At 37.2% G+C, this 21,555-nt stretch overlaps 1 protein-coding gene across 2 annotated transcripts; it reads right to left on the reverse strand.

Annotated features, from left to right (window-relative positions):
- Window positions 1-10,269: 10,269 nt before the first annotated feature.
- Window positions 10,270-21,425, reverse strand: aldh3a1 (aldehyde dehydrogenase 3 family, member A1). Of its 2 annotated transcripts, XM_084418979.1 has the most exons (12): window positions 21,247-21,308; window positions 17,821-17,894; window positions 15,401-15,582; window positions 15,071-15,302; window positions 14,347-14,432; window positions 14,051-14,259; window positions 13,615-13,732; window positions 13,393-13,534; window positions 13,133-13,299; window positions 12,931-13,030; window positions 12,250-12,509; window positions 10,270-11,043 (listed from the first exon to the last, which is right to left on the reverse strand). In XM_084418979.1, the coding sequence occupies exons 3-11, from the start codon at window positions 15,554-15,556 to the stop codon at window positions 12,250-12,252; spliced, it is 1,470 nt and encodes a 489-aa protein (XP_084275105.1). In that variant the 5' UTR covers window positions 15,557-15,582; window positions 17,821-17,894; window positions 21,247-21,308; the 3' UTR covers window positions 10,270-11,043. The 2 variants fall into 2 exon arrangements, with proteins under 2 accessions (XP_084275105.1, XP_084275104.1); XM_084418978.1 differs by lacking the exon at window positions 17,821-17,894 and having other exon boundaries at window positions 21,247-21,425.
- Between the last annotated feature and the right edge of the window lie 130 nt (window positions 21,426-21,555).

Raw genomic sequence — 21,555 nt, forward strand, 5'->3', positions numbered from 1 at the left:
AACAAAACACTTCCTGCATGTCAAGTCAACTTATTTTTCCATAACACTAGCAAAGTTTTTTTTTACAGGTTTCTAGCCTACTGTTCAGATTCACTGCAGAATTTTTACATTGCAGCTCAACATTATTCCTAAGATGTTACCTTTTGTATAGATGGTAATAAAACAGAATAACTAACTAACACTTATAGATATTCAGCTACAATGTGAATAAACTGTGGTAGGTCTTATTGGTTTAATTTAAGTTTTTAGATTTTCATTCTTTCATTCTTTTAGAATTTTAGATTTTTTTTAAGTTGTATTGCTTTCATTCTTTTTAGCACACTTTTACTTTTTTTTTTTTAAATAACTTTTTATCAGTGTGCAATGTTTTCTACATTACTCTTTTAATGGAAAACAGTGTTTTACTGTCAGATTTTGGCCGTTTTTTAATAGTAGATTATCTAGTGCTTTTATTAGTGCTCATACCCAACTTTGTTAATAAAAAGAGAATTCTGAGACATTTCTCAAAATGTCTTTTATGTTTGACAGAAAAAATAAAGTCACAGAGTTTGAATGACGTCATGAGTAAATAATGACAGAATTTACATTTTTGGGTGAATGATCCCTTTTAAGGTTTAAGTAGTGATGGAGACACTACTATAGACACCACCAGGACCCGTTGAACTCATAAACAAGCGAATAAATATGTACATCTGACCCTGCATGTGTCTATGAGCATCTGTGTTCAGTTTTGACTCAGCAAAATATGCAAAGAAGAATTGTTTCAATATGAGTGTTGAAACTGGTAACTGTTTATTCTCTGGTGGCCCCTGAGCAGTTTCTGGTCATTCTGTATGAGGTCAAGAGTGTTTTGAGAAGCAGAGCACAGCAGTGAGACTATACAACATCACTGTAACAGTGGCAGAACACTGCTGCTAACTGACAGCTACAGAATAGGGAGCACAACATACCCAGTGGGAAGAGGAAGATAGCATGCACACACACTGGCTTTAACAACCTTTTTAAAGACACAGCTGAGCCCCATAGCACTGCGATTTAATTGAAAGCTTAAGTAAAAGTCATTTTAATCAAAAATGTATATATATTTTAGCAACAGCATGAGAGTTATCAAAGATTTACTCTAGCGTTTATAATATAACGTTCTATTGAGTGTGTTTAGGTTGAAATAATAGTAACTGACCCTTGGCTAATGGTGTGTTCAAGTCCTCCTGGGAAGTTGGATAGACGTAATCACAACTGGTCTGGTGCGTTAAAGTCAATTTGGTCGGAGCAAGATGACATTGCAAGATTTACAGCATGATTTTTCAATACTACTTCTACAAAAAGATGAATGAAGAATGAACTGAGGGTCTATTATCAACTTCAAATGCTGCATCCATTGTATCCGCAATGTTTTCTCATGGACATGCCCCCAACTCGGAAACTAAGGGCTTGAGGAAAATCAATGACTTTGTGATGCCTTTCATGCACATTTAACTTGTAAATGCGCAATAGCCAACTCTCGTAAATAGCCAATTTGCGTAGTATACACCCTAAATATTATTTGAGTAATAACTTGAATAATATTTTGGGTGCAATGTGGATAGGGACGCGGTGTTATGTTATAGAAACATTATAAGAATAGTTATTTGAGTTTTTGCCTGATTTTGATTCACAATATCTCTAGTTTTTAATCATGTTAACGTGTAATTCAATGATTTCTTTAAAGAAAAGTAGCAGATAAAAATGCTTTGCAATATCACAGTTCATTTATGAGTGCATTATACTGAAAACCTTACTGTTAATGGAAATGTCCTGTTCATTCCTCAAGAAATTCTAGAAAGCTTTTTTGAATTGGCAACAGTAACAATGGAGATTAGCAAAGGGTATTTAGTTAGGTCTAAAAATCTCCAAAACTGTTAAGATGAAACTCATTTACATTTAAATTTGAATAGATATTTGCTAAGAGGCGAGACTTCCGTTTTAAATAGTTGCAATTTTGAGACTTGCAGTTTCACAATCATTTGTAGATTAGTGATCTTTCTCATCCTGTACTAATTCTGAGTAACGTTCTTTTAAATAAATATCTGAAGAATAACATTTCTTCTTGAGTCTCAATAGATAAAGCTTGATGTATCACAATGGCGACTATCTAAATTCTGCCACTTCTTTTTCTCCCTAATCAGTGAGCAAATCACTGTACTAAACCCTTATTCTCCGTCTGACATCTTACATTAAAGCACTGTTCATTGTCTAAAGCCTCAGTATCAAAAGCTATCTGAGGAGCGAACTGCACATGACTTGGCCTGGTAGAGGCCTCCTACTGAGCATCCACACAGCAACTTATTTTCAGCCAGACAAAAAAAAAATCCCTCTCCCGCTGAAAACCTGCTCAGCACTGGTTAGATCTACCCCCCCCCCCCCCCCCCCCCCCCTTGTCGCAAAAAAACTGCTGCGGCTACATCCGTCAAAACAAAGCCCTCCCTCAACAATGATTTGAAGGCTTGAGAGGCAGCAAATTTGTGCAGAAATCCTTATAATTCATGCAAAGGACAAGGGGCGCTCTTATGCCTCGCTAACCTTTGTCAGCAGCCCTGAGAGCTCTTGCCATAGATACTTCAATCGCTACATCATGAAGCTAAAGCTCTGTTGTAGAGCGAGGGGTGAAATGCAGACAAGCATGAGAGAGGTTTTCTTATAAGAAGTATACTTATAAGAAGTATACTAAAAAGTATACTTTTTGAAATTCTTGAGTTGGAAAAATTATTTGAGGGAAAAGTTAACAGTTCATGTCAAGTTTAGGCTTACAACCAGGGTTAGGTGCTTCTATATCAGTGTTATTCACCTATCACTTTCCTCTGATTTTTATAGGGATAACTTATGGGTAAGGTTTAGGGGTAGGGATATGGTTATGATTAAATTTTCGGACAGTAATGTTGTTCCAGGATCAACAAAATATGTTGATCCAGACGTGCGACAGCGTACATGGTGAGAAGGGTTAGGGTTAGGGTTAGGGTTAGTGAACTACATGGCTTTCTGGAGTACTTTACTGTTTTACTACTCAATTTTACTGTTGTTCGGCATTCTGGTGTTACTCATTCCCTTTCTTTCCATGTGCAAAACTAACTATTTTACATTTACATTTATCTGACGCTTTTATCCAAAGCGACTTACAATTGCTATATATGCACGCCTCTGGAGCAACTAGGGGTTAAGTGTCTTGCTCAGAGACACATTGGTGTCTCACAGTGGATTCGAACCCGGGTCTCTCACACCAAAGGCATGTGTCTTATCCATTGCGCCACCACCACCACAATTAACCTAACTATCCAAACCTAAAGGCATGGGGATACGTTCACAACCTGATTGGTCAGCTTTTAATCTTTTATTCTGATGCCTGTACCAAACTGTAATGGGCAACATCGCGACTTTGATAAGAAAAACCAGGTATGCTTGAGCATTCTGTCCTTTTTAGGGTCGCACCATGTGACATCATCTCCTGTTTTTGGTTAGTTTACATGTCTTTGGTCTGTGCTGCGTTCATATTTCAATCGAACCACAATATAGTTCGTTTGGAAGTGGACGGAGACCCGTTCAAGACCCGTCCGCTTGTTTGGTGCGCACCAGATGGTAGCGTTCACACCTATTCAAATGAACCGCACTTTTTTTGCACCAGGGTTCGATTTAATCGAACCAAACCTGCCAAGTGTGAACAATCAAAGTTTGTAGTGTTGTGATTGACCTCATTGCTGGTTGGCTTGGTTCATGGCTTTTAACTCTTTAATGAAGACTTTTTTTTAAAATCTCTATGGGAAAAACGCATGGAAAAAATAGTTCCTGAACCAGTGCCGCTGATAAAGACACTGTTGCACTCTATTGCTGTGATCTCATGTGAGTGATAGGTTGTCCTGTAACACCAATAAGCACATCAATTGAGAAGAGATGTCGCTGCAAGAGGGTGGGGAGTTATTTTAATTAAAGATTATGAGGGCACATGAATAAAAATAATAATAATGATGTGCACTTATAAATCATTTATAATATAAGCAATTAATATTCAATGTAAAAAAAATCACATGGTGATTTTAAGTCAGGCATTATGGCAAAACAAACCCTGAAAGGGTCATCAGGACCCCGACATGGAGCATCTATCCCTTGCGTAAAGCCTCCACAGAGAAGTGGAAGGTTAGTCAGAAGAACAAGATAGAGAACAGATTGAGAGACTGTAGGTTAGAGAAATACACTGGATTTTTCACTAATTCCTCATGAAAGTGATTTTAAGTGGGCTAGGGAGGGAATGCCTTTGGACACAACTCCTCAAATACATTAAATTCCTGCTTGTTTACAGGGAAACTCAATCCTTAATTCTTTTAAATAAAGCTCTGCTTACATATTACAACACAGGACTGCATGAGAAAGCAGCTTGCAGCAGGAAGAGGACATGAGGCGGAAGTAACCTGAACCAGCTGGGCCTTCACAGCCATCTAAGCAGCATGTGATTCCTCACAATAATAAAGTAAGATGAAATTCTTCAGTCTGTCAGCTAAGGTGTTTTAATTGGGGGAAACAGTATTGGTACATACACAAGAGAGCAGGTCTGTCCTGAAGACCACAGTTGGGAAAATGTTAATGCATAGTTAGGAGGATAGCATTTTTTAATGCCTTAATTCTAATTGTGTTTCTCTTTTGCATGTTTGGATTATGTTAGCTGTATACTGTATGTCGAATGTAAAATCTGAATACCTGAAGAGCGACCTGTTGAGCAGCAACGGCATTGGAATATCTGGGATGCTAAAGGTCAGCTGAACTTGTGTGATGAAAACATCACATAGCCTACAAGATTTTACATTTAGGGTCAGTCGATTAGTCATTTGGCTCCCAGCAATCTGTTGGCGGAGACGAGAAAGCAAACACAGAGGGTAAAAGTGCGTTTGAACGAAGTTCGTGAATGGAAAAAAGCGGGCATGGCGTGGGAGGAACAGTCACTTAGCGTTCACATTCATAGCCACCTAACATGCCAAGGTTAGGGGTTAATGTGTTACCATGGAAACTGAAACACTGGAGCCGTGAGACTGAGGAGAGATTTGCCTTCGATTTCTTTCTTTCTTTTTTTCAGACGAGATGAGAGGACAGATGACAGAAAGTGATACAGATCCAGAAGAGGAGACATGATTGCTAAAACATAGCAACCTAGATGAGGATTTTAGCTTATGATGTATAGGATTCTTTCCCTATTCAAGTAGATTCACTACTATTTGGGTTATTAAGATTTTTTATTTTTTTTAAAAGAAGTCTCTTTTGCTCACCAAGGCTGTATTTATTTGATCAAAAAATACAGTAAAAATAAAGAGTAACACTTTTCATTTGTTCTACAAAACTGGTTCAGAATTTTTTGTTATTAGTCAATGGTAATTTAAATGTACACTATGTTACTTTCGATCCTCTAGTGGTTAAAAAACAAACCTGCATGCATTTTTCAGAAATAATGTTATTTTGGTTGTGCTTCGGCTCTGTGTGACTGTGCGGATGAATATGACCCTTCACAATAGATAATGCTTTACAAAGAACTGTTGGAGTAAAGCTACATATGGCATTTTATCTGGTAAATAAAAGCCTATAATAAAATCTCGATCTCCACATCGCTTTTACAATTTCAAATCCCTCAGTTTGCTTTGCATTGATTCTCGTTTTGTTGCAAGCTGTCACATTCTCTTTTTGCCAGCAGACTCTCCTCTGTTCTGTGTTTTTTTTTAACGGGTAATTCCCCAGAGGTTCAAGATGTGCTCCATGTCAACATTGTGACAGCTATGCACACGGTCTAAAATATAAACACTTACAATAGGCTGAAAAAATCATTAGTGTACCTTTAAACATTTACTTATACCTTTTTAAAATCCAAATTCATTGTATTTGTTAACATTTTTGTAACATTTTTACAAACATTAAAGGCAGTTTCGGACAGGCTAGCAATAGCAAACTAGCTTTAAAAGCATAAGATCCCACCCTCCCTTCAGAGCGCTCTTTTAAACCTTTCCCCGCCAAACACTGAATTTTCCGTTATTTGTAAGAAAAAGCTTCCTCACCAAACACAGAATTTTCTGTGTTTCCACTACCTTGGCCAATTCACACCACACCAACATGTTTGTGTGTGTTCGGTGTCTGCTGGCATTAGTCTGGGTTGGTTTCCACCCGACTGAACATGTTCAATTAGCGTCTGTCTGTGTCTGTTGGGGCAGTGTGAACGTGACAGTTTTTTTTTCCATAAAATTCTAAAATCCAACAACCAACTTGTTTGCTGGCGTTCGTCTGTGTGGTGTGAACTTTATACGCTAGGAGGCGCTATGACAAATCTTCTGAAGAGTACTGATACTCATCAAAGCAAATGCGAAGAAGATGCAGAAACAAACGATCTCATTTAATCATATGCATATGTGAAATAACGCTATCATCAACATAAACAGCATATAAATCAAAACTGCCTAATGTTACTGAATGAAATGTCTACCCAGGATGAGCTACAGGACTGAGCAATTTACTCAATAGGACTCGATTTAATCCATATATTTTGATCATCTTTCTGAACCTGATATGGGTGTAGCCTTTGACAGAAACGTGATTTTCTCAGCTTTTTGCTCAAAATGTTGCTTTTTTATTAAACTTACCCACATTCAAGTGTTGAAAAAAAAAAAAAAAAAGAATGCATGAAGGTAGAATAAAGCAGGGTTTTGTTTTTGTTTTGTTTTTTGTAAGGAGAGGGTCTGTTCTTTATTTTGATATACTGCATGTTCAGATATTCATACAACAAAATATTCTGGGGGCCATGTAATTTTTGTGAAAATTATCAAAAACGCTAGCCTGACGTCGTCATACTCAGATTCCAGTCAGAATGTGAGTCTGATACTGCTCCATTGAGCTTTGATTATGGGGCGTGTTTCAACCGAATCAGGAAGGAAAATGCCTCTGCACTCAATTGGATAGACCTACAACCAATCAGAGCAACGGAGTAAGTTTTCATTCATGTTTCCGATCGACAAATGCCTGGCTTGATCGCGGTTCTCTGTTCCTCTTTTAAAATGAATGCGCTGTCGATATCTTCTATAACAGATGCGATGGCGGAATCTACACATGATGTTTCATAAACAAAGTTCGGCAGGAGCACGTTCACATAATCAATCCAATCAACTTGTCATCAAATACCATGTCTACCCTATCAGCATGAGAGGAAACATATATTCACTCTGTCAACTCACCTAACATTCCTTGACAGTTTTCAGCATCCCTCCACTCACTCTTGGCCTGTTCTTCCACAGCCAGGAATACGGTGGGAGTACTTTGGGTTCGGGCCGAATACCGAGCCCGGAGCCTCTCCTCGGACAGCACGTCAAATATGCATTTATTCTATCTGACTTATTTGTAAGTGTGAACTCGTGAAATCTCAATTCTCAAGCGGCTGTCGTCTTTGTTGTTAACGAATTCAACCCAAGCGCTCGTTGGTGACATAGATGATTACGTTGCTCATCTGTCCATCATCGTATAAAGCCCGCCCTGACAATTTGATTGGTCCGAACAATTTTTGTTCGGGAATAATAGCTCCTCAACGGAGCGAGTCCAGACCGAACTTCCCGAACAAAAAAAATTGTGGGCGGGGCTAAGTTCGGCTGGCATCCAGGCTACAAAAATGCTTCAGTGGCTGAAAAAAACAAAAAAAAAAAAAAACCGCTGGCAGGAAAGAGTTAAGCCACGCCTCCTTAAAAACACGTTTGACACACACAGCAGCGTCAACAAAGCGTCACGAGACGATATGGTTTTCATTACCTCATGTCTCGAAGCACATATATTACAATAATAATGAATGCAAACAACTTACAGAGCTTGTTGATACTGTTGCTAGAGAAGCACATAAATCTGAGTCAGTTGACATAAACAGTTCCAGGTAGAATGTCACAGGTTACCATCACGTAATTACGGTTATGACATGGCGTGAACGCAGACTCGTTGTTTTGGTTCAGGACAGGAGGAACTGTAAAAGGCGGCTGCTGTGTTGTGTGGCGCTCGGTGACTGTCTGTCTACAACTTTACAGAATGTGCTGATGATGTGTGATATCTGCGCGAGCAGGGTGCGCGGAGGAATGCAAATGCATAGGTTGACAGGCAGGTAGGACATGGTATTGGACGAACGACTTCCAAAGAATATAATGTGCATGTTTTAATATTTTGGCCACTTCTATTATTGATTTATATCAGAACGTGAAAAAAGTTTATACCAGTAGCCTATAACAAAATGTGCTTATAAAGCAAATTGCATACCCTACCTGTAAAGATTTATAAAGGCTTTAAAAACATATTGCTAATTTTTATTTTATGTTAGCCAATGCATTAATTAATGTTAACAAATGAGACCTTATTGCACTGTGTTAACAAAAACAGTAACATTGTTAAAAATTATAAATATTTAAAATAAATGTTTTCTATTTTAATATATTTCATTATTCCTGCATGTTGAATTTTCAAGTCATTACTCCAGAAATCGTTCTAATATGCTGATTTGGTGATCAAGATCCATTTATTATTATTATCAGTATTGAAAACTGTTTAATAACAAAAATCACTGCTGCTTAATATTTTTGTGGAAACTGTTTAAAAAAATGATTTGATGAATAGAATGTTCAAACAAAACAAGGCCTTCATACTACTTCTAAAGGGAATGCACACAGCTCACTGTTGGATTGCAGTCATGTAGGAATGCATACTATACAGTACAGTGGGTTGATGACCTCCAACATTTAAATCGCTGTCATTGTGAACGCCCCATCAGGCAGTAATGCTTGGAATTTGTCATAAAACCTGGTTAACCCTGCTAAACAGGGTTACAGTAAATCCTACTGTCACGCTATTATCAATTATGTGGGATTTTGTTCATCTTAACATTCGTTCAAATGCTATAGTTTTATTTACTGAGAAATTCTGCCAATTCTAAGAAGTCATCCATCATCCAGCTTGACAAACTATAGCAGATGTGCATTTTCTGTCAGTTACAGTATGTGAATGAAATATGTTTTAGCTTTAAGTCAGATAGATTGTGTAACGGCAAATGTAAAGCTAAAAAAATGGACAAATGGAGGAATGCTGGCTTGACTCCTCAGGAAGAATGTCACACCAAACCTAATGGAATACAGACTTGGGGTTGCATTATTATGTTTAAATTAAATAAAATTAGTAATTGGCTTTTTCATTTAAAGAAGGGGGGAAAAGCCTTAATTTCACAGAAAGTGTAATCCACTTTATCAGTTGTGGAGTGTTTGACACTTACATGTTCATGACTGCAAGGAAGAAGCATGTGGTGCAGCAGAAGGGCTAATAATAACCAGACTGATGAAAATGGCTTTGAATTGTTGATTTAATTAACCCAATATATTTCTGGTGTAAAAATACAGTCATCCTCTTGTTTTACAACCGATGTTAAACTGTAAGAGAGCGCCATCTGCTGAATATTGAAGGCAATCGTATGGAAATCGAGTTGAATAAATAGGCCAAATGTATCAGGCTGAATGAATGTTACTTATAAAATTAAATCAACCTCAGATACATAAGTAAATAATAATAAATCCACAAGATATAATAACTTTATATGCTCTAATATATTTTAAATAATTGGACATTCTCTATTTCACATTAACCAGAGATCATATTACCAACTATAATGGTAGATTTTTGAATAGAGAAGTATTATAACAAAAAAATCTGAGGAATTCCCTTATATTCTAAATATACACTGCTTAACAAATGTATTAGACCACCTGTCATGATAAAGAGAAAACACAAATATTTTAGGAATTTGTCAAAAACTTGTTTAATACTAAAAAAGTTATTGTCATTTATTAGTCAAATAACAAACTGAAACAACTAAATAGTCTTTATTCACACATACCTACCAAAAAAACCTTTTATATTAATGAACATCTTGGATGACGGGAGTGAGTAAATAATCAGGAAATTTCAATTCTGTAGTGAATTAATCCTTTAAGGACACCTGTTTAATGAGACAACAGGTATGTTTTGGTAGTGGGAAGCACACAGTTGATCGTGCAAGAACGTACAGGATACACTTACTGTGCTTATTGATTATATATGATGTGTTGGACTAAGCTTAATGGTGCTTTAACCATGCTTCACTGGTAAAGAGTAACGTTCAAGGAACAACATGGGCTATGGACAATGTGTGTGCTATATCTGCAAGGTTGAACTTCATGTGTTGCTGTAAACTTGAAAGAATGAGACGACACAGGAAGATAATTGGAAGCAATGTTTATTCATTTGGAGCGCAAAAAAGAAAGACACTGTTTGTATCTTCCATCTGCGTTCATGGAGTTTGTAAGGGTCAAATACTTCAATACTACTAACTCCTATTACCAATACTTGTGGCTTAGTGGAAAGCAGTAGCATTAGTAATAATCATTCATTGGCATTTTGCTATGAATTTTATGAAAGCCTGTGTTACATTTGTTCCAAAACTACAATAAAGCATTAAGAAAACAACTTTGCAACATCACTGAATCACATACAATCAACATTTTTGTTAATTAACAATCTTTTTGTTGACATCATTATGAGTAAAAGCTTGTTGAAATAAAAAAAAACATGGAAGCTCATGTGCTAAAGCTCTCCATAACATCCACTGCATAAAGAAGATAAGCTGGAGAACAACGAGAACAATGCAAGCATTGTAGTGCTGCATGACAGAAATAATGCTAACTTGCCCATTTAGAATATCCAACTGTGCAGATTCTGTACAATTCAGCAGTTCAACAGCACAAACTCTCAACAGAAGTAGGAAAAGCCATAGACAAATCTCATTACTTGTATTTAGAAGATTAAAATGTAGTTTGTGTTTTTAGAGTATTTAAAAATGTTTGTTTAAATCAATCAGAAAGTAAATGTACATGTTAAACACTTTTGTATGAGAATGATACAAATATTCAATATTTGTACAAATGATAAAAACGCTAAAAGTGTTTCAGAACAGCAGTGTATGCAGAGGGATCCGTTGCTTCAAACTGGAGTCTTCTGTGAAAGTAGAAAGGAACATTGATTATAAACAATGACGCATTGTTAGAGCAATGGAATAATAATCAGTAATTAAGCAAAGCGTGATCCAAACGGCGGGCTGTTGGAAAATAGGCTACTCATTAACCGAATAGACAAACCGTGACAGGAAGTTCAATCGCGTACCATTTCTGAACAAACTGTACAAAACCACAAAAATGCATGAATATGGAATAAATGACAATGGAACATTACATATAGGCCTAATTGAATGGAGACCCAAAATGGTGATGCAAAAAAATGTAACCGGATGTCTATTAAATTTTCAATAATAAAGGTACATTTAGGCCTAGCCTACACGACAACGATGAACTAAAAATTAAGGTTTCACTTTATTTTGATGGTCCCTTTAACACGTTCTGTTGACTATAAGTAACGCTGCACCTACATGTCTACTAACTCTCATTAGAGTGTTAGTTAAGTATTAATTGACTGGTAGGGTTAGGGTTAGATTAAGTTGACATGTAGTTGCAAAATTACTTATAGTCAGTAGAGTGTCTGTTGGAGGACCATCACAATAAAGTGTTTGCAGATATTAAGCAGACAGTCTACTTATACTCCAATGAAAGTTAGTTGACATATAGTTGCAAAGTTACTTTTAGTCAACAGCACGTTCAAAAGGGACCATCAAAATAAAGTGTTACCAAAATTAAAAACTTTTACTTTGACTTTTTCGCGTACAGAGTGACGACAACGTTGTCAAAACGATCCAGCGTTCACACGGATCCGCGAAAATGACTTAAAACGCAGTATTATGCTGCCAGGCCAGTAGTTGGCGATGTCAATTTGTAAAGAAAAACAACGCACTAATAGACTGAACGCGTACTGTAATACGCATGCGCACAAATTCATGTTTTTTGTAGTTTACACAGAGACGAGAATGGTATCATTGACAAAAACTTGCACTTTTGAATCCCATTTTCAAAAGTTTGCGTTTTTAGGCCCCCAAAATAGGAACGTGTTTATCTTAATAATATTTTTAAGGTTTTCTTCCCTAAAATGCTCTTTGGTGTAATAACCTCCCCTGAATAAATATGTAATTGCTTAGAAATGCTTGTAATATAATGTAGGTGTAATTCAAATAGTAATGAACACCCGTGAAAGTGTGTTAACATATAAGAATCAAGAATTCAACAATGCCATGGTATAAGCAGTAAAACCTTTTACCTAAATCAGCACAACTATTAAGCCAACAAGCAGACCAATTGCCAATATGGTGGCGATGACAGCCCACACACACACGCCACTACAACTGCACAAGTGATGCTGCATGAAAAACTTGGCCTTGCTCAGTCGGGCTGCTGTTAGTGGAGGGTAACGTGCGTCATTCAAACTCTCCATAGCAAAAGACTTGATGAGACAGGAACGATGGTGACTCAGCTGGTCAAACGTGTGTCTCCCATGATATCTGCCCATTCCACTGTTTCCTTGCAGAGAAAGAGTGAGAAAAATGGAGAGGTTGAGACAAACAGGTCGATATATCATTAGAAAGAAATTAAACTTTATATATATATATATATATATATATATATATAATTGCTTTAATTAATTCAATAGTTGTATATTAACATTGATATTTATCCAAAATTGAGTGATATAAGTGATTTCTAATATATTCTTATATCTAAGTGATTTCTTATACATACAGATATAATCACTTAATTAAAACATTAAGATATTTGTTATAAGAAAAGAAAAATGTATTACTATATCACTTAATTATATAGGCTATAAAATATATAATTTAAATGACGGTTTCTATATCAAAAGTTGTATATTCAAAATGAATCCTTACCATTATTTTACCATTATTACTTTTCTTGGGTGATTTGTAATTGGTTTGCTTACCCACACCTCCAAAAGGCAAGGAATTGACAGTATAATGCATCAAGACATCATTAACAGTAACTCCTCCACTGGTGGTTTCTGTTAACATTCGTTTGATCACCTAAATGGAACAAAGATTAACTTTGTAGATTAAATTAATATTGAAATTGACTTGAAATTTGAATGTCTGCCTTCCAAAAAACATTGGTAATCAAAATAATACCGTTTTATCAGAGGAAAACACATAGAGCGCTAAAGGCTTTTCCCTTGTGTTGATAAAATTGATGGCCTCACTCAAGCCATTAACAGTGACAATGGGCAGCAGCGGTCCAAAGATTTCTTCTTGCATGATTTTGAAATGGGGCGAAACATCCTTTAGAACTGTAGGAGCTGGTGGGGAAGAAAAAATAAAAATGTGCTTGATCAAAGTCAACTTATAAGTAATCTCACTCTTTTATTATTGGCAATAATAGTTGCCCTTACCTATGTAACGCTGTGAGCGATCACTCTCTCCTCCAAGAACAATTGTACATTCGTTCATCAGAGCTAATACTCTGTCGAAGTGACGTGTGTTAATGATTCTGCAATAATCTGGAGAGCTTTTAGGGTCCTCTTGGTAGAACTCCTGAAATGAGTTAAGATTCTAGATCATGTCGTGGGAATGTAACACAATTTAATACAAAAGAAAGAAAGAAAAGTACACACCTGCAGTGTTTTTTGAATCTCTTTAACTATCCTATCCTGGATGCTTGGCTCACACAGAATGTAGTCAGGTGCAATGCATGTCTGACCACAATTTGCAAACTTCCCCCAGGTTATTCGTCTGATATAAAGGTGGACATTTGGAAAGCTGTTATTTTAACTGATTATCTGTTTCCCAAAAGCTTTAAATGACTTAGAATTTAAAGAGTTAGTAAAAATGAAAATTCTGTCATCATTTACTCACCCTCATGAAGAATTCAAATGAAGGTCAATAGGGTCCAAAACAAAACCGGACCCCATTGACATTGACAACAAAATATTTTGTATTGCACGGAATAGAAACAAAAATTCAAACAGGTTTAGAATGACATGAAGGTGACTAAATGACAGAATTTCTATTTTTGCTTAACTATCCCTTTAACATAAAACTGTATAATACCGGCATGCCACGGCAATGTCACAGTTCTTGTCAATATAACAAGGGCTTTTCCCACCCAGTTCTAGAGTCACTGGTGTGAGATGACGAGCTGCCGCTTCCATAACCAGTTTCCCCACAGTGCTGTTCCCAGTGTAGAAGATGTGGTCGAAACGCTGCTTCAGCAGCTCCTGGGTCTCTGGAACCCCTCCTGTCACCACTTTATACATCTCCTAAAATTATTCAAAAGTTTATCATGCTGTTCTCAAAGAACTTACAACAAACATGAGACTGAATTATAAAAACATGAGTTTATGAACCTTATCTAGATAAAGAGGAAGCAGTTCATTCATAAGTCTAGCAGAGTGCTCACTCAGCTCTGATGGCTTCACCACAGCTGCATTACCTAAATAAAAAGAAGTGGAAAACTGTGTAAGGGGTGAAATCTCATTCTTCTCCAATGAGCTAAAAGAGATTAAAAGTCAACATGAAATAAAAACGGACACCATTTACTTTCTAAATGCACATGCATAGTCTTGAATCTTCCTTCAGAATGTATTAACTTGCTCCAGTCTCTCTTTCCTAACAATGCAACCTTTTTAATTTCCGTCACGACCTCGTCCAGCTCAGTATTGTGGCCATAAGAATTTTCTTTAGCCCTCCTCCTCCCCAGAACCACCTGTCTAGATCTGTAACGGGGGGTTCTCCCTACTTTACCTTGCTGCAGCAAAAGGATGTATACTAATACTAAGTTTTTAAGCAGTAAACTTAGCTCATGCCAGTAGCAACATAGCAGATCTAATCCTCCTAGATCATTCCTACCTCCATTCTTATCAATAAAAGTTGTCATGACTGAACTCTCTATCAGCTATAATCACCTCCTACTACATTTATTAACCTTTTATATTCCATTCAATTCTCAATAGACAAAATCAAGTCTCGCCCAACATTTTCTTCTGTTTTTTGTAAGTGGTTTACATTGTGGAAGTAGCACGGCTGAACACAAAGTTTCATGTTGGCTGTAATAAGAATAGATCCTAGTACCAGCTGCAATGGCTCCGACGAGGGGCTGCAGGACCGTGGCCCAAGGGTAGTTCCAGGGTCCAAGTATCAGCACAACGCCCAAAGGTTCAGGCTTTATGTAAACATCATCAGCTGCACTGTTGAGATTCTTCTTCACATGCCGAGGAGCTGCCCAGTCTGCCAAGTCACTCTCTGCCAACTTGATGTCACTCTCAATGCCGATCAGCTCAAAGAGTGAAGTGTTATACGTATTCTGTTTGAGGACAGTGACAATAAGGATTAAAAGTGTTCCTAAAAGGGATGAATTTTATAGTTTAAGGAAACATTGATCATTCAGGATGGCTGCCGTACCCTGTTGAGGTCTTGCTTTAGAGATTGTTCAATGTCTGCTTGGTGTTCAGTGATGAGCCTGTGCAGGGCTCTGAGCTGCTGTTTCCTGTACTGCAGGGGTCTGGATCTGCCCGACTGGAAGACCTCCCTCAACCCATCCACAACTCGCTTCTCCATTTCTACAGGCCTGAATTATACTTTTCCTATAGGTTTGAGCAGAATAAAACGTTTTTTAGTTTTTATTTAAGTCAACTAAATTGCAATGGGAAAAGAGAATATGATTTGCATTATAGAGGATAGCCAATTCTGATAATCTATATAAAGCAGGAGTCTTCCAAAGCTGATAAGTGTCGACATTAAAATTATTTCAGTTTTTTTTTTTTTTTTTGTGGCCATTTCAGTTCAGAAATAAAGGTATTTTACTCCTCAGATAGACACACTGGAAAAATAATCACCATTGGCTAGTATCTCCTACAGGGGCTGTGTGGAAGGCTGCAAAAGATAAGCGTCTGTGGTTTCAAAAGGACTTTGAGAAGTGATTGTAAAGTAAGAAAAAACCTATCCCAGAGGTTAAAAAGGGTAGCACAGAAGGATAGATGACACTTTGTGTAAAACAGAGGGCCTTAGATAATACCTCAGAGAAGGCATTAGGCTCCTCAGAGGAGTGCACAAAGTGTACTTCAGAAGCTCACTTCATTAGCCAGCTGTACAAACCACTGTGGAACATCAGATGTTTTAATATGAAGAGCCGTATATATATATGTATATATACTTCACACTGATGCAAAAGACACTGTAAAATAGGGTTTTATATTTCAAAAGTTCACACTTACATACAATTTGAGGGGGTAAAGTTTAATGCGTATTGGGCGTGCTGTCCGGGGGGAGGTCTCCGAGCTCGGAGTTCGGCCCGAACCCAGAGCACTCCCCCCCATGTAAGTGTTTAGGACTAGAAGTGTGGAGAAGGGTGGTGGGGGTATGCTGCAAAACTGTCAATGGATTGAGGTGAGACTGCTGAATGTATATATACCTCTTACCATTGGTTGCTGAGTGCTCTCCACTTGTGTTAATTATCTGAATGTGCTCCTCCCGAACTTGGTTAATAAAACATCATATGTTGCTTTAATGATAAACCAGGTGACGGCTCACCACTATTAAGAATGGAGCCAAGAACAAAGATGATTGATTGGGTAGGATGTGTGAACAGTTGGGTACATAATTGGGTCAATACCGGTCTACCGATAAGCTTCTGAACAAATGATACTGTTATCGATACTTGCGTGGTTTTATCTCTGTATACTTTCCTGTTAATAGCAAATTAGAAGCGGCTGCTTGTCATTTTCCATCCCTGAATAATGTCATCACATGGCTATCGTTTGCTCGACATACGTGTGATATCCATGCGCTGCACACACTTGTTATAAAATTTTATTTTCGATTCCTCTTATTGATTCCTTTGTGTGCATTTCAGTATGAATTTAAACCATTCAAGCACGAGGCGAATCGTACGCTGTTTTCTGTTCTTCATGCTTGCAGATCTGTGCAGCTCTTAAAGTGACAGCACTAATAATCCTGCTTTTGTTTCTATAACAACACTAATCAAACAAAAGACAAAGAGAAAATTCACTCGTTCTTGACGGAGTAACTTCTGTAACTATATTTGTAATGTATATTTAAGTGCAGTGTTATTTTAAATTTGATTATAGTTTCTTAAAGGCACACTATGTAATTTTTTGCCGCTAGAGGTCGCTAATTCAAAACAAAGGCGTAGCCTGATGATGCTTCAATTTCACAGAATCATGGGAGTTGTTGTCTTCACCTCTACAGCCGGTGGAGAATACGATGGGACTCGGGCAGAAATCATATTCATGGATGACCGGTAATGTATTAAAGATTTATTAACGTTACGAAAACGTTACGAGAGGAACGAGGCCGCTGGAGCGATTGCTAATGAGAGACAAAGCGCAACACACGCCTCGAGAGCAGTGGAGCTTTTATTATGCCGCAGACGCCACTTCTGCTTCTTCATGGGGTAACACAGCGCTGTTTAATCATATACATTTGAGTGTGTTGAAAGTTGTTATAATGCTACTCTGTGCATTCGCTCGGCGGCTACTATATGAGAATGGTAAAAATGGTATTTGCGGTAAATCAAGAAAACGAGATTTAAACAAAAAGACTAACTGTGTTGAGCTATACATGTCACGTGTCAGTGTATGTTTGAAATTTCAGTTTGTGTTTTGATTGGTTCCTGTTTTCCTTTGTTCTTTCCCACCACTCCTTCGTTTCCATGGTTACTGTCATTATCAGTTCAGTTGTATCACCTGTTTAGTCTATCATCGTCATCTGTATCACCTGTGTTATGTTAATCAGTGTGATCTGTGTTTGTATAAGTTCTGTCAGTCTTCAGCCGATCTCAGTTATATTTAGTGTGTTGCTACCTGTTCTGCCGTCCTGTGTTTTATCACCAATAAACCTTCGTTTTGGAATTATATCCTCGTCTCCGTCTGCCTTCCTGCAACCACCCGTGACAATATAACAATGATTAGTTTTCTGTCGATGAATGTATCCAAACAGTTGCTCACCTGCCTAATAAAACACATAATATATTAAAGCGTCTTTGGTGTTTCCATAGGTTCAACAAAATAAAAAAAATGGAAATCAAGCGGAATGCATGGTCCGTTTCCTGGTTAAAACGGCTTATTTCTCTGGATTTAAACATTCTTAGAAAGTACACAAATCAACAAAATATATAACGTTGTTATAGTGGTTTTTGGATATTTTAATCCAAAAATCTTACATAGTGTGCCTTTAACCTGAATACCTGAAAATCATAAAACATTATTTATTTCAATCATATCTGTTGTTCAGTTGTATTTATTTGTTTGCCGATTGCAATTTTTTATTTTAATTTTTTTTGTCCTTTTTTAATTACTGGGTGTTTTACTAGTCTTTAATAATGCTTAAAATTTACATTAGCTAGACTAGTTGTTTTTGCTATGGTATTTTTAAACCATAGGCAGAGTTCCTTGTTTAAGTGTTCTTTAGCCTGTTGATTTTTGTTAATGATTTTCAGCTACAAAGAAATGTTTTGCAATAAGACTTAAAATAACTATTGAATGATATGTTTTTTTTCTTTTACCTTATTGGAATCAAAATTAGGAATCGATAAGAATCGGAATTGATAAGCAGAATCGGATCTGGCTCTACCCCTCTAACCAAAAGAAAATCGAGACAATCGAGGTAGGGCCCTTCACGTGAAGGTGCAAAACAGAGGGGAAGGGGAAAGTGATTGGCTTCATCGCTCTGTCTCCTCTCCACCAGTAAGCTGGTGTGTGGTGGGCGTTCTGGCGCAATATGGCTGCCGTCGCATCATCCAAGTGGGTGCTGCACATTGGTGGTGGTTGAGGAGATTCCCCCCTTCTATGTAAAGCGCTTTGAGGTCTCAGAAAAAGCGCTATATAAATGTAACGAATTATTATTATTATTTATTATTAAGGGGTAAGGGGTAGAATTGGGATTGGGCCTTAGTCTTTGCCCATTTAGTGTTTTAAATATCTTGTGCATAGCGCTTCATCTTTTGTATCATGGGATTTTGATCATATTATTTCAACAAGAAAACGGAGTGGCCATATTAAGCCCATATTTATATCCTGTATGTTAATGAAAACGTAATGCGATGCACGTACTGCATGCGGCTGTTCCAGTGACAGACAAATTACATCTGTCTTTCGGTTTTCGCCCGACAGCGGAATCCGACGATATGTATCATTTCCACGACGATATGTAAATTTGTCGTTTTATCATCACCAACAACATCATACTTATTGTGTTCCTACCTGACATAAGCTTTCACATTAAATATGAGTACTACTTTTAAAACTACTTAAATGTAATTTGAAGCAATGCATGTTTGTGCAATTTTGTTATATTTTTATATAGTGGTGAAGCCGTCACTTCACCTCAGGTAATCCCGCCTCTTTGCCCATTTTCGGTTATCTGGGAGTGACGTGCAGTGACGCGCTGACAAGATGGCGACTGACGGCTCTGCCCACTTTGGGCTTCAAAAATGCTCTTCAGAAACCTACGGGTGACGTCACGGACACTACGTCAAATTTTTTTTTACAGCCTATGGTCTTAACTGAGGTTGTTAGATGTTCTGCAGGCATCTTGGCTTTATTGTCTCCATCAATAAACTCTTAAGTTCTTTGCATCTGGAACTCCGTGATTTGAGTGACTTTTTCCACGACATAAAGCTCCAAAAAGTTTTCGTGCACTATATTCCAAGACGTCTGAAGCCATTCAGCTTAATGTGAAGTACAAATGAATATTTAAATCATTAAATTAAAGTTAATGGAAACTTATCTCTCCTCACTCATTCTCCATTCAGCATCCAAACAACATTCGGTTATGACAGTAACACGACGAAACTCATTTCAAGATCAATGTTCCCATTATTATCAAATCAAATCAAATCAAAGTGTATTTATAAAGCACTTTAAAAAACACAGAGTGTACCAAAGTGCTGTACAATTTCAAACGAATTAGGTAAAACACAGTAAAATACAAGGAAAGAAATAATACAATATCAAATCAAAGCCTAACGGTCCTTACAAAGTAGCAAAGGCCTCATCAAACAAATAGCCAATATCTTAAGACGAGTTTAAAAAATGTTTACAGAGGTAGAGGATCTGCTAAACATTGGTAACCCATTCCACAACTTAGTAGCAGCGACTGAGAAGAAAGCACCTTGTGTTTTATTTTAAAATGAACTGGTAGTCAGAGTAATGAGGCCAGAATAGGGGATATATGATCCCTCTTTTTTGTGCTTGTCAGCAACCTTGCTGCCGCGCAGTATACTTTATTTGTAGATAAATATCTATGCATAAAAGGACTTTATCTTGCTGGAGTTTCTTGCACATTTTTTAGCCAAAAGATTTTCTAATGATATATATTATGTTTCATTTCCTGCAACTTATCCTTAAAATCACGTGTTTTATTTTTATATATGCTATGCAGTTTTTGATAACATGTTCCACTTTTTCTGGTTCATTACACTTATTGCACTTCCCTGTTGGATGTTTATTGATTTGATCTAAGTTGGTATTTAATCATGTGTGTCCTATGCAAAGTCTAAAAATTAATGATTATTATTTCCTTCTTAATATTGAAACCCAGTCTCCTTTTCCCAATTTTTGTCGGCTAACAATGCCCTTCAGCCGTGACTAATGACGATACAGCACAGCCTCTCTTACACAGCACAGCAATAAGGTATTGCTTACTTATTCACTCAAGTTTACCCAGGGTTATAAAAAATGTGAGAACTTTGCCTTCTCATTTTAAAACACCACCGCACACCACTGATATATCTATATATAATATATATGTATGTGTGTGTGTAGCAACAATGATGGTTCACAAGCGTACGACAAGCGTATAACTTATTTTCTTCTGTATTTGTGATCCTGATTGATAATACACAGTTATTCTCAATAAATGAGCCTTTAAGTATGATGTGGACGAACGTTTGAAGTATGACATGCTTTATGGAGCTTTTACAACTCGTTGGCAAACAGCTCTGGTCATGTTAGGGTTAACACCTCTTTTAAAACTCCTCAAACTCAAAAGTAAAGTTAGTCACAAATGTTACCGGTGGAATGAAAAGGGTTTAAAGTTCGCTGCTTGTTTACGGAGATAAGTTACATAAACTCGATCATGCCACGAGACTAAAGCATATATTTTTTTTCATATTTATACAGTCGATCGCGTGCAAACAGTAAATGTATAAAACATTAGGGAATCTGTTTGTAAAGGTCATGCAACCATTCGGGAAAGATAAACCAACTTCATATCGGTCTAATACTTACATAAAATCGTTCGTGCCGGTGCTGAATCTGTAACGGCTCCGGTGCAGTGACGTCGAGGGAGACTAGTAGATTTCACAAAACAACCGCATTTATCAATGTTTATCACATCATAGGGCGGCGCATCGGTACGGCTAAACCCACGCGACACACGTCCACTACGAGGGAAAAATCACCACCTCTTTTAAACAATGGCTACAAAAGTGGTTGTAACGCATTCAATTGTGTTTATTAAATATGATGCACAAAATTATACTATTAATAGGAGAACGTGGGGAAATATATTGCAACTTTAATTATTAAAAATGTCAA

This window comes from Rutilus rutilus, assembly GCF_951802725.1.
Source record: "Rutilus rutilus genome assembly, chromosome: 9".
NCBI lineage: Eukaryota > Metazoa > Chordata > Actinopteri > Cypriniformes > Leuciscidae > Rutilus > Rutilus rutilus.